This window comes from Gavialis gangeticus, unplaced genomic scaffold (genome assembly GCF_001723915.1).
Source record: "Gavialis gangeticus isolate Ggan-Ray unplaced genomic scaffold, GavGan_comp1, whole genome shotgun sequence".
Lineage (NCBI taxonomy): Eukaryota > Metazoa > Chordata > Crocodylia > Gavialidae > Gavialis > Gavialis gangeticus.
Window position 1 is genome coordinate 48,063,190 of NW_017729004.1, and position 13,584 is coordinate 48,076,773.

A 13,584-nucleotide genomic window follows, 5' to 3' on the forward strand; every position below is an offset into this window, starting at 1 on the left:
ACACTCTGGCTCCAAATATCCTGTACTTCTTGCAGCGTGGAGAAGTAGACATGAGCCCATTTCTGGTGGTGGTGAAGGCCTGGAAAGTGGTAAAGTGGAGTGGGAGGTATGGAAGTCTGCAATGGTAACAGGGACCCCTCACTGTCATGATCACAGCTTCTTAGCCCCAAGACCCCAAATCTTTTCTCTCCCAGTCTTTGGGTAGAAACATAGAGGGAAGGATTGAGGTTTGGGGAGCTTGGTTCTGGTTGTGGTTGTAGGGGGAGGTAAACAGAGGTTTCCAGGAGGAATAGGGTTTCAGTGGAGAGTGCAAAGGCCCCTTCCAGGCTGTCCACAATGCTCTCCCTCCTTCCCCCATGGAAGAAGTGGGAGAGCAGAGCACTGGGATTTGGAGGACCTATAAGTCTCCTGTCCCTGCACACATGTAACAAAAAGTGAAATGCTTCAAAACAATACAGGGGTGTAGGTTGTAGCCATGTTGGTCTAAGGACATAGGCAGCCAAGGTTCTTTGGGTGAATCTGCTCTCTTTTATTAGACTAACTAAATAGTTGGAGAAAAAATTTTAAGCAAGCTTTCAGGTTCAAAAACCCTCCATCAGGCTAAGGAAGTTTTGGCAGTTGGTGTTTGCTCTTCCTGGGCGGAATGAAAAGTAAAAAAGCCAGAGGCTCGGCTGGTATGCACACAAGACAGGCTGTCAGTGAAAATGTAGATTGAGAAGTCAATGGGTGAGAGAGAGGCTGGGTGTGGGGGAGAGAAGGGGGATGAACAGTGGAGAAGTACCTGGGAAGTCAGCTGTCAGGCAGGTTATAATGTGTCAGAAATCCAATGTCTATATTTAGTCCATGATTTTTAGTGTCCAGGAGGTTGATGAAATGGAGTCATAGTATCATCTCTGGGAAGTGTTTTGTAAGTTTCCTTTGAGGATCAGGACTGAGAGATTGGAGAGAGAGTGGTTGTCTTGTGAAAAATGGGCCCCCACAGGTCATCGGGTATTCCTGTCTTTGATAGATTTCCGGTGTACATTCATTTGGTGCACAGTTGTTGTTTGGTCTCTCCTACGTATTTTCCATCTGGGCATTTGGTGCACTGGATGAGAGATATTACATTTCTGGAGGTGCAGCTGTAAGATCCAGGAATGCTGATGGCTCTGTTGTGGGGCGTAGTAATTGTGGGGGTGGTGGAGATGTGTTGGCAGGTTTTGCATTTCTTGTCATGGCAAGAATCATGGACTAAATATTATCAGTGTTTGTGTTATTGTAGTTTAGGTGTATTTTCTGATGCAGATCCTTTGCCCCCTTTTTCCTCTCATGTTTGTAAATATCTGTTTTACTAGCCTAGGAGAACACTACAAAGCTCATATGTGTGATGTCAGCCAGAGCAAAATGGAGATGTGGCCACCTCCAGGGGATGGTGATCATGGAATAAGCTTGTTTCTTTTTGCACTGATGACATTAGGCTTCAGACTTGCCCCACTGAAACCATATATATAGCACATTTCTCTGAAAGTTAATTAGATATAATGGGAAATGTCTGAAAGCAAAACTTTCTGAAGACAAAGAAGTTACTAAAACAAAACCAATTAGATGAACACTAGACTTGTTCCTCCTCTCACTCAAGTTGGTGGGAATTTTGATGTTGAGATCAATAACGTGACTTGTTTTATTGCAATTTTCCAGTGCATAGAACGAGTGCCTTAAGTGTGCCTTATTATCTTTTGAATGACAATGTTATGCTTCAATAAATCAATAAAAGTAGCATTTTCAATTTATGCTTGGGGTTAATTTGGCTCTGAAATCAGAAACTAGCCCTGGAGCAAATGTGACTAAATTGGGGCACCGAATGTGAGAAGAGTGGAATCCACTTATGACACCATTTTACTTGACACTAGCCATTTGCCAGATCCCATTGATTTTGATATTTAAGGCACTGCTTAATCCAAATTAAGTGACTGCTGATTCATACAGGAACAGTGTATGCTCAGCTGTTTGCATCTCATCAAGGTTTGTGTTCTTTTTACAGAGGACATACTCACCACTTGCACAGCTATTTACACTTCATTAAGGCTCCTTATCTTACTCTGAGGCTTTACATTTCTGCTAGTAGTCTTGAAATTGACAAGACCTAGTCTTTTCCTAGTGGCACTAGGTGCCTGTGCACATGTGGGACATTTGTTCTGACACATTCTAATTAGAACGTGCTGGAGCAAGCAGACTTGATTGATCAGGGGTGTGCATCAGGCTCTGTGGGAACGTCTGTTCATCATAGTATCCCAAGGGATAACAAGGACCAACAGTCACAAACTCCTCCGTGATTGTTTTAGTCTGGACATAAAGCAAAACTTCTTTACTGTCTGAGCCCCCAAGCCCTGGAATAGACTCCCTTCAGAAGTGGTGCAGGCACCTACTCTGGATTCATTCAAGACACGTTTGGAAGCTTATCTTGCTGGGATCCTTTGACCCTAACTGACTTCCTGCCCCTGGGGCAGGGGGCTGGACTTGAGGTCCCTTCCAGCCCTAATGTCTAAGAAATCTATGAAGTCTGCTGGAGTGTTTGCTGTCACATGTATTCAGCATCCCCACATTTTAAAATGGTAACAAGGGTGCTTTAACTAAAGCTCGTCAAACAGGTGTCTAATTAGAATGCTTCAGCAGACTGAATCCAAAGAGCTGCTCTAATTAAAACACTCCCCACCCTGGAGCATGTCTATAGATGCCTACTATCAGTAGTTGAGATGGACTTCTTGGATTAACCACCTATGACGCACAGAGGCAGTTGTCTGATTGCCAAATTAACCTGCTATATGTGATTTAAATTGCATCACTTAACTGTTTCCTGTTGCCAAACAAATTTGTGGTGTTTATTTAATATGGTTTGTATCTTAATACACTAAACTGACTTTTCTTATAGGCTACAAAGACTGCCAAAATTCATACTTTTAGAAAATGTCAAAGGATTTGAAATCTCTTCTGCCAGGTATTGTATGATCAATGATTAGTTCCTTTTTATTCTTGTTTTATTATTACAGAGTGCTTCACTGTTATAAGTGCAACTTTAAGTTTACAATGAAAATGTTTATTTGAAAGGAAATTGTTGATGTCACCTACTTGTTAAATTTTTTTTTCTAACTTGAACAAGTTAACATGCCTGCCTGCCCACCTGATCTGTTGTCTTACTGCATTTGGGGAAGGGTGTATGCTAATTTTCAATAATAACGTGCACCATAGATGTGCAGCTCTCAACGTTTTTACTGATGGTAGAAACTTCAGGGTTCCTTTGTAGTGATCATAATGGAGGTAGATGGAGAGCCATGTTAGTCCTAAATCACTCAGAAAGCAGGGTAGAGAAGTACCTCTGTAAACTATCCAAAGCAGAAATGCATAAGCTTTTATGAGCAATAGTTCATTTCCCCAGATTATCTGAAAGGACATGCAGAGAGCAGGCTATCAAGCAGAGAAAGTGAACTGAATACTGAAGACAGGGAATGGGGGTGGTGCTAAGAGAAGCAAACAAATAAGCAAGTAATAAACCTATAGAGACACATAGGGATAAAAAAAGCTAATCCAAGTAATGAGTCGCTGTGTTTGACAGCTTGTTCTCTCCATGTCCTTTCATAACATCTGATGAGGGGAGCTCTTGTGCACGAAAGCTTACGCATTTTTTCTTCAGTTATTCCATAAGGTGCAGCTGAACCCTGCCTTCCATAGTAGAGGTGTAAGGGTTAGCTGATGGTTTTTTATCCTTAAATCAGTTGATTGACTACAGACTCTGAGAACCAGTCATTGATTGTCCATTGGTGTGATGGCAGCAGCTAACTGTCCAAAGAGAAGTTTAGGAAAGCATGTATAACTTTTAATTGTGAAATTTGTTACTGGGGTGTAATGGGCGCCTAACCCTAAAACAGAAGCATAATTTCTTCTTGCAGGTAGGGAAGAGGTTTTAGGATAGTTATCCTCCTCATGCCTTGTGCTGATGGGATGGGATCTTTCCATTAGAGCAGTGGTTTTTAACATGTGCCCTGTGGACCCCTGGGGGCCTACAGATTATGTTTAAGGGATCTACAAAAATGACTATGATCAATTAGAAGTATGCAAATAGCCACACTTACAATTCAAAGGGGTATGCACCTCCATTCAGAAATGTTTAGGGGTCCACAAATGGAAAAGATTGAAAACCCCTGCATTAGAACATATGGGGTAACTGGTTAATGTGCCAGCCTGTGCATTGCCACTGTCCTTAATAAGGATAGTCTTGTCTGTTAGGAGGCATTTCCAGCTTTCCAAGTAGAAACATACACTGCCTTTGCACATAAGAGCTGCATACTGCCCACATATGCCCCCAAGCCTGCCTTGAATCCTGTCCTAAAGACAGAATGATCTATATGTCAAAGGATACACCAGGAAGCACTTCTCCTTTTTTATGTGACACTCCCTAGGGAATGATTTAAATCATAGCTGGTACTTTCTGTGGAGCTGAAGCCTGCAAGTAGACTGTAGGGTACAGTTAAGCTTTTATTCAGAGATCCTTAGTAAGCAATTTTCCATTGTAACGGGCTTCCCCAAATACGCAGAGAACATTTCTACTTCACTTTGATTAGGAGAGCTCCCCAGTTAAGCAAACAACGTTTGCCATTCTCTGAAGTGATCACTTTGAACAGGCTTTGCTACACAGTACTGTGCTGGCATAGCACCTAAATAAACAAACTGGCAGTAAAGAGAAGCAGATCCTGGGTGATCAGATAAAGAATGGTCACCTGTAGGAGTTTTAATATCTTGCTTCTAACCCACTGTAAACTATTTGGTAATCCACATCTCAGGAGAATATGTTTCCTGCTTGTTATTTTTGCTTCTGACATGTTGCAAGTACTTTTTCTAGCAATGGGAGACTTTTTTGGAGGAATGTTTGTCCCTAAATAGATGTGGAGTTCCCATGGATGTCTGCAATCATGCTTCGCTTGGCTGGAATAACACTGATCTTTATATACCCTTTTCAGAGACTCAGAAGCGTGTGACTAGCTGGATATGTACAAAGCTATATTTAATCTTTGTTGTGTGACTGCTAATTGTCTAACACCTACAGATCTTCGTTTAATGGAACTTTATTTAAGGGGAAAATGGAAATGGAAAGCATATGCATTATATAGCTAATTGCTTATGGAAAATAATTGGCTTTTGTTTCTTCTCATTGCCAGAAATGAATTTGTACAAACTCTAGAGGCATGTGGATTTAAATATCAAGAATTTCTCTTGTCTCCAACATGTGTGAGTAGTAAGATTATAACAACTCCTCATCAAACTGTACCTTACATGGGGTACTTGGAAAGGATTTTACATGCTTGAAGAAAAACATTCATGTTTAGACTATTCCTCTGGATAAGTCATGCCATCTAATTTAGCTTCTGGCTAGGTCAGGGTCAGTACATATATGCCTCTATTCTTAAGTGTTGTTCAAAGCCCATTCCTGTAATGATTTAACAGCCATTGGATATGTTTTAAGTCGATAGGAATTTTATTTGTGGAAGACATAAGAGATCTGGCCCTTAAAATGCTAGCTAGAAATCTCTGCATCTTTGAGATAGTAGCTTGGGAAGTGTACATTAAAAAAAGCACTGTTTCATTATGACTTGCCTCATCCAGTTCCTCATTCATGTGATAGAACATGCCAGATAAAGGGCAGCATGTTTGCCCTAAAACGTAGGTCTAGAAACCATTTCAGTTTCTTTCACTTCCCTTTACACTTTATTTTTTTGTAAATTTTCTATCGATGTGTTGGAGGAAGAAGCAGAAATATGAAAAAATGATCCATGTGTTTAAGAAAATTAGATAGGAAAAGTGTGATGACAAGTACAATAAACCAGTTACCACTCTGTTGCCTGTGTTGTGGGAAATGAGGGCATTCATCATATTGCTACTATATAGGAAAACTGGGGTTTTATGGGTCATGAAAAATTAATTCTGCTCTTCACAACAAACTAACAGTGGTCCTTCATGACAAACTAACAGTGTTGAGATTTCTGCATGGGTGCATTTTAAAACCCTTTTGTGCCAGTTGAAAATAGGTTTAATTTAGATTAATGCTAATGTATTTGTGGTGGGAAAACAATAGAATGTTTTTTTATTAATATAAAAAGTGTAACTAGCAGTTTTCATGACAGCACAAATCATTTTGCCATTCTGTCATGTAGACTGACTGCCTGGGGGGTTTTGCTTGCAGCTTGGCATTCCAAATTCTAGACTGCGATATTTTCTGATTGCAAAGCTTCATTCAGAGCCATTTTCCTTTCAAGCTTCAGATCAGGTGAGATTTATTTCTGTTCCTTAACTACTCTTTCTTTTTCTGAAGACTGGGGGATACATCTTCAGCTGTGCCCAATTGATGCTCATCTTAGCTGTGTGAGCATGTGTGAGGGAAACAGCTTTAAGCTACCTTCTAATTTCTTCCTCACAGACCCATTAAGGACTGAAATAGTGCCAGTCACTTACCTGACTTATACAAGTCTTTACAGGCATATCTCTGGATGAGGACAGACCAAAGTACTGAACTCTTTGTCATGATCCCCTATAGCCAGTGGAATTTTTTTCTTGAAAGGGTGACTGTATGCAGTTATGGCTGCTAAGACTTTTAGGGAGAGATAAAATTGGGGACTGTGCATAACCATCATTGAGGAGGACCTGGCCAATGAGGCCCAGAATATTGTGTGATGAGTGACGGTGATAAATTGCTACCTAATGCCCAGGAGAGGTAAAAGGTAAGGTAAAAAGGAGAAGGGCATCATGGTTGGGGAAAAGAGTGAAACTTACCCAGGATTTACCAAGTATTTCAGTAAACCTACCCTGAGTTTTAGGTTACAAATCAAGCCCCAAAGGACACTATTTTCATCTGGTTCTTGTGCATCTAAAAATGCATCTAAAAAAGGTTAGTACTTAATAATACCAAAATCATTTAAAAATCTTTATAGAAAGAGAGATAATAAAGTCATTGTTGTATTTTAGATAGGAATTGCTTTATCACTGCCTGAAATTAATTGGTAGTTGCACAATACAAGTACGCTACTGTAATCTTTTGCATATTTTATTTCATGCTAGTTATTGACGTATTTCCCAGATGAGGAGTCAAATAATTCAGTGAAATACAAAGTTCCTCTAGGCTTAGAAAAAGACAATTCATCCACACTTACTGAAGAGGAAAACCTTGAGCCAAACTCTGGTTTTGATTGTGGTGAGAGGCAGTGTTCATCAAAGGAAGCCTTTCTTTTTAAACTTGAAACAATGGAAGAGATGAAAAGAAAGCAGAACCAGGACAATGATTTCTCGATGCAAGTACTAAAAGACTTCCTTGAAGGGGACAGTGAAGAAATGAGCCGGTACTACTTGCCACCCAAATCCTTACTACGCTATGCTTTCCTATTAGACATTGTTAAACCCACCTGCAGAAGGTCCACATGCTTCACAAAAGGGTAAGTCTCAATGAGATCTATGAGTGGACCTTACCTAGATGTTCTAAATGCAAGCCTTACTTTGCAGTCCTTTTGAACACCAGAAACAGCATTTAATTAAAAAAGAGGCCTTTCTGGAACAACTTTTCTTGTAGCACACTTTCTGATCCAGTAAAATACTAGCATGAGAATCAGTCTCTCTCTGGCAGAATATCATGTGCGCAGTCCAAAAAGAGGTCAACAATGCTTCTTGTTTCATGACCTTCACAGAAGCTTAATTATCTCTGCGGAAATATGGTTCCAGCAGGCTGGTAGAGTAGTAATTCATTAATGAATTCCTTTATGTTGCTCACTGAAGTTACAAAGCAGTATGCATGACAGCTCCATTCCTTATAACTGTATCTACATTTTATAGATGTTGATATTTTCGAGAGTGGGGCCAGATCCTTGGCTTTTAGGTCAGAATAGCTCCATTAACTTTAAAGAAGCTTTGCCCATTGAGGATTGCTGTTCTTTAGTTATTACAGCAACAGTTAAATTTTTAATGCAGAAAAAACACAAACAATGACTCTTTCAGATCAGTATTTGGGACCTAGTTGTCTGGTAACTTCCCAAATTATATTTTGTGTATTGATGACCTGATTATACAAGGTGCTAAATGGTTATCAGAGCTGGTCAAGAATTTTTAAGCTGTATATGTTGACAAAAATGCTGAACTGTCAAAAAACTATTTTATAGAAAGCATTTGATTTCAATAGTTTCTGAACAAAAAGAAATGTGAAAATGGTTTTTGGAAACTTTAAAATATTTCTTTTTCACATTTTCAAAATAGAAAATTCTGTTTCTTAGTGTGAAATTTTGTTTCTTAAAGACAATTATATACTAATTTTCTAAAGAAAATTGTAACAAAAATCAATCAGCTGGCACAAACCTTTTTCTTTCTGTTTGTCTTTTCAGTTCATGAAAATGTTGAGATTTAAACTTTGACACGATGCAGTTTCTCAAATGTGTGACAGTTCCACACTATATAATATGTGTTGTATTTACAATTGTCACAGTACAAGTCTTTTAGACAAGGGCCTTGTTTATATTTTATAGATGCCAAGAAAAAGATTACTGATTAAAATAAAGATTTGAAATACCAGTATAGGAAGCTGTAATTATTCATGTTTTGTCCCAAATCCATTTATTTATACAAGTATATACAGAATATTCCATTTAAGTATGTTGCTTTGGGACTGAAAAAAGACTGGCATTTATCAGAATTCAAAATAAACAATACTTGCTAGTTTAGGGATCAACCCAGGCTAAGTTTTTCCACCTCGTGAATCTTGTTACTTTGTTTGGGAGAAGGCCTTATGCCTCTAGCGGCCCGAAATAGACAGAATTTTTCCAGTTCAAGATTGCTTTAGAAACTCTGAAATAGACACCTGCTACTCAGGTTTACCAAGTATGAAATTAAAGAGTTCAGTTAGGTTAGGGCTGTCCAATTTTTGTGCAGCTAGGGGTATGTGCAGCTACAGGGGACAACACCTTTCGGCATCCTTCGTACTGTGCAGGCTGTACCAGCAGAATGCCACTTCCCACTCCCTGCCACTCGGGCTGGACTGTTAGCATGCAGCTCCTTCGCTCCTTACCACATAGGCTGTGCTGGTTACATGTAGACCCCTAAGTCCTCCCCTGCAGCAGGAGAGGCAGCTGTCAGGGCCCATGGGCCACCAGTTGGAGAGCCCTGAGTGAGGTTGTGACAGTGAGGCTGAAAAATGCTATGCCCTTAAATGGTTTGTACACTTAACTGATATGCACATAACCACTGCTTGGTATGATGTAAGAAATAGGCAGCAGATTAGGACTGGCATTGTGTTATGCAATGATGCAAATTACTCTGATGTGTATAAGCAGAGCTTGGTGAAGTGAGGGTTCCCATCCGGAGTGCCATGAGATGCGGTTAGTAGAGAAGACCCTAATGAGGCCAAAGAATATGTGGGGCACTTTAACTTGCCCATGATGGCATGCAGTTGAGAACCACTGAGGTAAATTGGGGCAGCATGATGGTCGTTCTTAACTGAGGTGCTGCTAAATTCAGAAAAGTTGGGGGTGTGTGCTGTGACTTTAAACAGGTTGAGAACCATTGATGTAGTGAATGATGCATTGGAATTCCTTGGTAATGTTGAAAAAATAGATTTAAAAGACTTGTTCCCTCTTCCCACCCTCCCCACCCAATTTAGCCTATTAATTACTGACCATACATTTAAAATGTGAATCGGTTACTTTTTAAGACCTGGCCCTGATTCTGAAGAGCATTTACTTATCCTTAACTTTAAGCATGTTACCACTGCTACTGACTTTAATTGGACTGCTGAATACTTAAATGCCTTGCTAGATTGGAGCAGGTGTACCTAGCACCTTACATGGCTGAGCCCTTACAGGGTTATTGCACATAAGAGAAAACATTTTTCTCCTTTTTCTCCTGTGGTATGTAAAGGCTAATACAAACTTGGGGTACCACATAAGAGTGCACTGGACACAGCAGACCCAAAGAAACCATACAGAGCACCATGCAACAGTCCTTTCAACAGGGATGCCGAGAAAATTTTAGAGAGGATAGTAAAGTAAGGATTTAGTTGATGGGGAGTGTGACCTATGACGGTCTGTTGGACAGATGATCCTTCCATGATTGCTTTGTGCAAAGCCCATCCATTTCACTCTCTAAATCTCTGTGTTCAGGACATACTTGCACAATGCTATCATGCAAACAGAGCTTCTTTTTGAGTCTGGCAAGCCTATAATTATATTTAAATGATAGCCTGTGAGAGACTATAGAGTAAACATGTATTTACAGAATAAACCACAAAGACCGCAAAAAAGCCCTAGTATGGTTTATAATGTCCACTCTCTTATTACACACTGGTTATTTTTTCATGTCTTTTTTTTAACTGTTAAACAATAACTCCCCCACCCCACAAAAAAAACTAACAAAGACTAATGCAACAATCTGACTGAATAACTTTGCTCTTTGCGCATCAGAAGGACAATTTTAGGTTCTTGGTGATGGCCATATCTTCCTATGAATTCAAGGAGCCCGGTTTCAAAAATTGCAAGTAAAATGGATGTTAAATTGGACAAAGGCCTGATTTGTGAGCCTAAGGAACCATTTTATACTTAAAAATGCAAGAGTTGGGTAGGCAGCTTAGGTGGCCTTTTTCAAGACATTATGCAAGAAATCCATGGCTAGTTGTACTATCTAGCACTAGCAAGACTAAATTCTTTATGCACTGATGGGAGAATAATCCTCAAAGATGATTTTCAGATGCTAGTCTAGCCTTCTCAGAGTTAGGATTTATTTTTTTTCAGAAGACTTTTTATGTGACCTTTCCAGGAGACTGTTAGCAACATCAAATTAACTTTTGTGCATTTCTGCCTTTCTCTGTAGTGTAAAGCCCAATAACATTTTTCATGTATGGTTTTGTTGTTCTCAAGGTACGGACACTATGTAGAAGGAACAGGCTCAGTGCTGCAGACAGCAGAGGATGTGCAGGTACAGGATGACTATTAAAACAGATCAAAGCAGATAGTATTAAAAATGTTTTTATCTATCCACTTCTGCTTAACTATTCTGGATTTATTCTAATAAAAATGTCTTAAGAACTAAATTGTATGGCACAGACTAGCTGTGTTTCCCTCTGATTCACTTAAAATTCTCAGATAGGGTATATTTAAGTGATGGCTTTATGCGGACCTTCACTTGCAATGGTGGGATACTAACATCACCTCTAGTGTCATGGCTGGGTGGGGAGGGGGTCACAGTGGTGCTTTCTCCAAGTTGGCATACAAAGCTGGTGCCCTGCTCAGCCCACCCTAGCTACACTACTGGCAGAAGGAATGCAGAACTGCAATTTAGAGGCACGCCAACTGAGCCAACTGCCCATAGCTTAATTTTAGTGGAGGCTGATATGTAGCTTCCCACTTACTGAGTCATCTCTTTTACCCTTCACAGAAGTTTATAGTTTTGTGGTTGCACATTTGAGTATGTTGAAAAAAATGATTGATTCCTTCATGGCAGCATGGTTATTTTCCTTGTAGTTACATTTGTTAAGATGTTGACTGCAGAGGTATAAGGCAAAGTATACTTTCAAATAAGAAATGCAGTTGCTGTGTTATCTTTGGCAACAAAGTCATCTGAGAAGCATTTCATAAAGATATGAATGTTGTGATGTAATTTTACATAGTCTTTGTTCATCATCCATATTTGTCTTGGACATTCTTTACAGCTTGAGTCAGTGTTCAAATCTATTGAGACATTATCAGAAGAAGAGAAGCTTAAGAGACTGTTGACGCTAAAACTGCGATACTTTACTCCTAGAGAAATAGCAAATCTCCATGGATTCCCTCCAGAATTTGGTACGTGCCCATTAAGCACCTCATTTCTAGTCCAGCCTTCAGAAGGGCAGCTAGAGTTTCCAGCATGGTATATTGAAGGGAATGTTCTGTGTTTTTTGTTCAATAATTCTTCTAATACATCTTTATTTTAAAAATAACTTCATTGTTGAAGTGGCCAATGAGGAGCAGTACTCTTTTTGACCTGCTGTTCACAAACAAGGAAGAATTGGTGGGGAATGTAGTAGTGGATGGCAACTTGGGCATCATTGACTGTGAGATGATTGAGTTCAAGATCTTGAGGAAAGGAAAAAGGAGAATAGCACAATAAGGACCCTGGACTTCAGAAAAGCAGACTTCTATTCACTCAGGGAACTGATGGGGAGGATTTTTGGGAGCCAGTCTGAGTGGGAAAGGTGTCCAGGAGAGCTGGTTGTATTTTGAAGAAACCTTACTGAGGGCACAGGAACAAGTCATCCCAATGTGCAGGAAGACTAGCAAGTATGGCAGAAGACCAGCTTGGCTTAGCAGGGAACTCTTGAATGAGCTAAAAACAAATAAAAGAAGCTTACAGGAAGTGGATACCATGGAGCAGGTCCTCAAGGAATCCATTTATAAGCACTGGAGGAGAAACAGGTGATCAGGAACAGTCAGCATGGATTCACCAAGGGCAAGTCATGCCTGACTAACCTGATTGCCTACTATGATGAGGTGACTGGCTCCGTGGATGTGGGAAGAGCAGAGGATGTGATATACCTTGACTTGAGCAAGGCTTTTGATATGGTCTCCCATAACATTTTATGCAAGATGTTAAGGAAGTACAGGTTGGATGAACAGACTGTAAAGTGGTTAGAAAATTAGCTGGGTCATTGGGCTTAGAGTGGTAATCAATGGGTCCATGTCTACTTGGCAGCTGGTATCAAGTGCAGTGCCCCAGAGGTCAGTCCTGGGGCCAGTTTTGTTCAATATCTTCATCAACAGTATGGAAGATGAGTTGATGTACACTCTCAGCAAGTCTGCAGTTTACACCAACTGTGGGGGAGTAGTAGATACACTGGAGGGTAGAGCTAGGATTCAGAGTGACCTCAACAAATTGCAGGTTTGGACCAAAAGAAATCTCATGAGGTTTCATAGTACATAGTTAGTAGGGTCGGAAGGGACCTGAGCAGATCATCAAGTTCGACCCCCTGCCATGGCAGGAGAGAGTACTGGGGTCAAATGATTGTCAAGCCTTGTCTTAAAGACCCCCAGGGTAAAAGCCAGCACCACTTTGCTTGGAAGTTGGTTCCAGATCCTAGCTGCCCTGACAGTGAAGTAGCGCCTCCTGATGTCTAATCTGAATCTACTCTCTGCCAGCTTGTGACCATTATTTCTAGTCACTCCTGACAGTGCTCAGGGGAACAGGGACTCCCCCAATGCCTGCTGGTCCCCTCTGACTAGTTTGTAACAGGCCACTAGATTCCCCCTCAGCCTTCTCTTCTGGAAACTGAATAGGTTCAGGTCCCATAGCCTCTCCTGGTAGGGCCTGCCCTGCTGCCCCCTGATCATGCAAGTGTCCCTCCTCTGGACCCTTTCCATGTTGTCCACATCCCTTTTGAAGTGCGGCGCCTAGAACTGAACGCAGTACTCCAGCTGTGGCCTGACCAGTGCCGCATAGAGGGGGAGGATCACCTCCTTGGACCTGCTCAAGATGCATCTGTGGATGCATGACAAGGTGCGGTTGGTCTTCCTGACTGCATCCCCACACTGCTGGCCCATGTTCATCTTGGCATCA

At 40.7% G+C, this 13,584-nt stretch overlaps 1 protein-coding gene across 1 annotated transcript in view; it reads left to right on the plus strand.

Annotated features, from left to right (window-relative positions):
- Window positions 1–13,584, plus strand: part of TRDMT1 (tRNA aspartic acid methyltransferase 1) — a 52,737-nt gene that overhangs the window by 23,881 nt on the left and 15,272 nt on the right. The window contains exons 5-10 of the mRNA XM_019508343.1: window positions 2,909–2,974; window positions 5,190–5,259; window positions 6,212–6,295; window positions 7,084–7,454; window positions 10,914–10,971; window positions 11,705–11,834. Of these exons, the coding sequence (XP_019363888.1) occupies window positions 2,909–2,974; window positions 5,190–5,259; window positions 6,212–6,295; window positions 7,084–7,454; window positions 10,914–10,971; window positions 11,705–11,834 (779 nt within the window). The remainder of the gene's footprint in view (window positions 1–2,908; window positions 2,975–5,189; window positions 5,260–6,211; window positions 6,296–7,083; window positions 7,455–10,913; window positions 10,972–11,704; window positions 11,835–13,584) is intronic.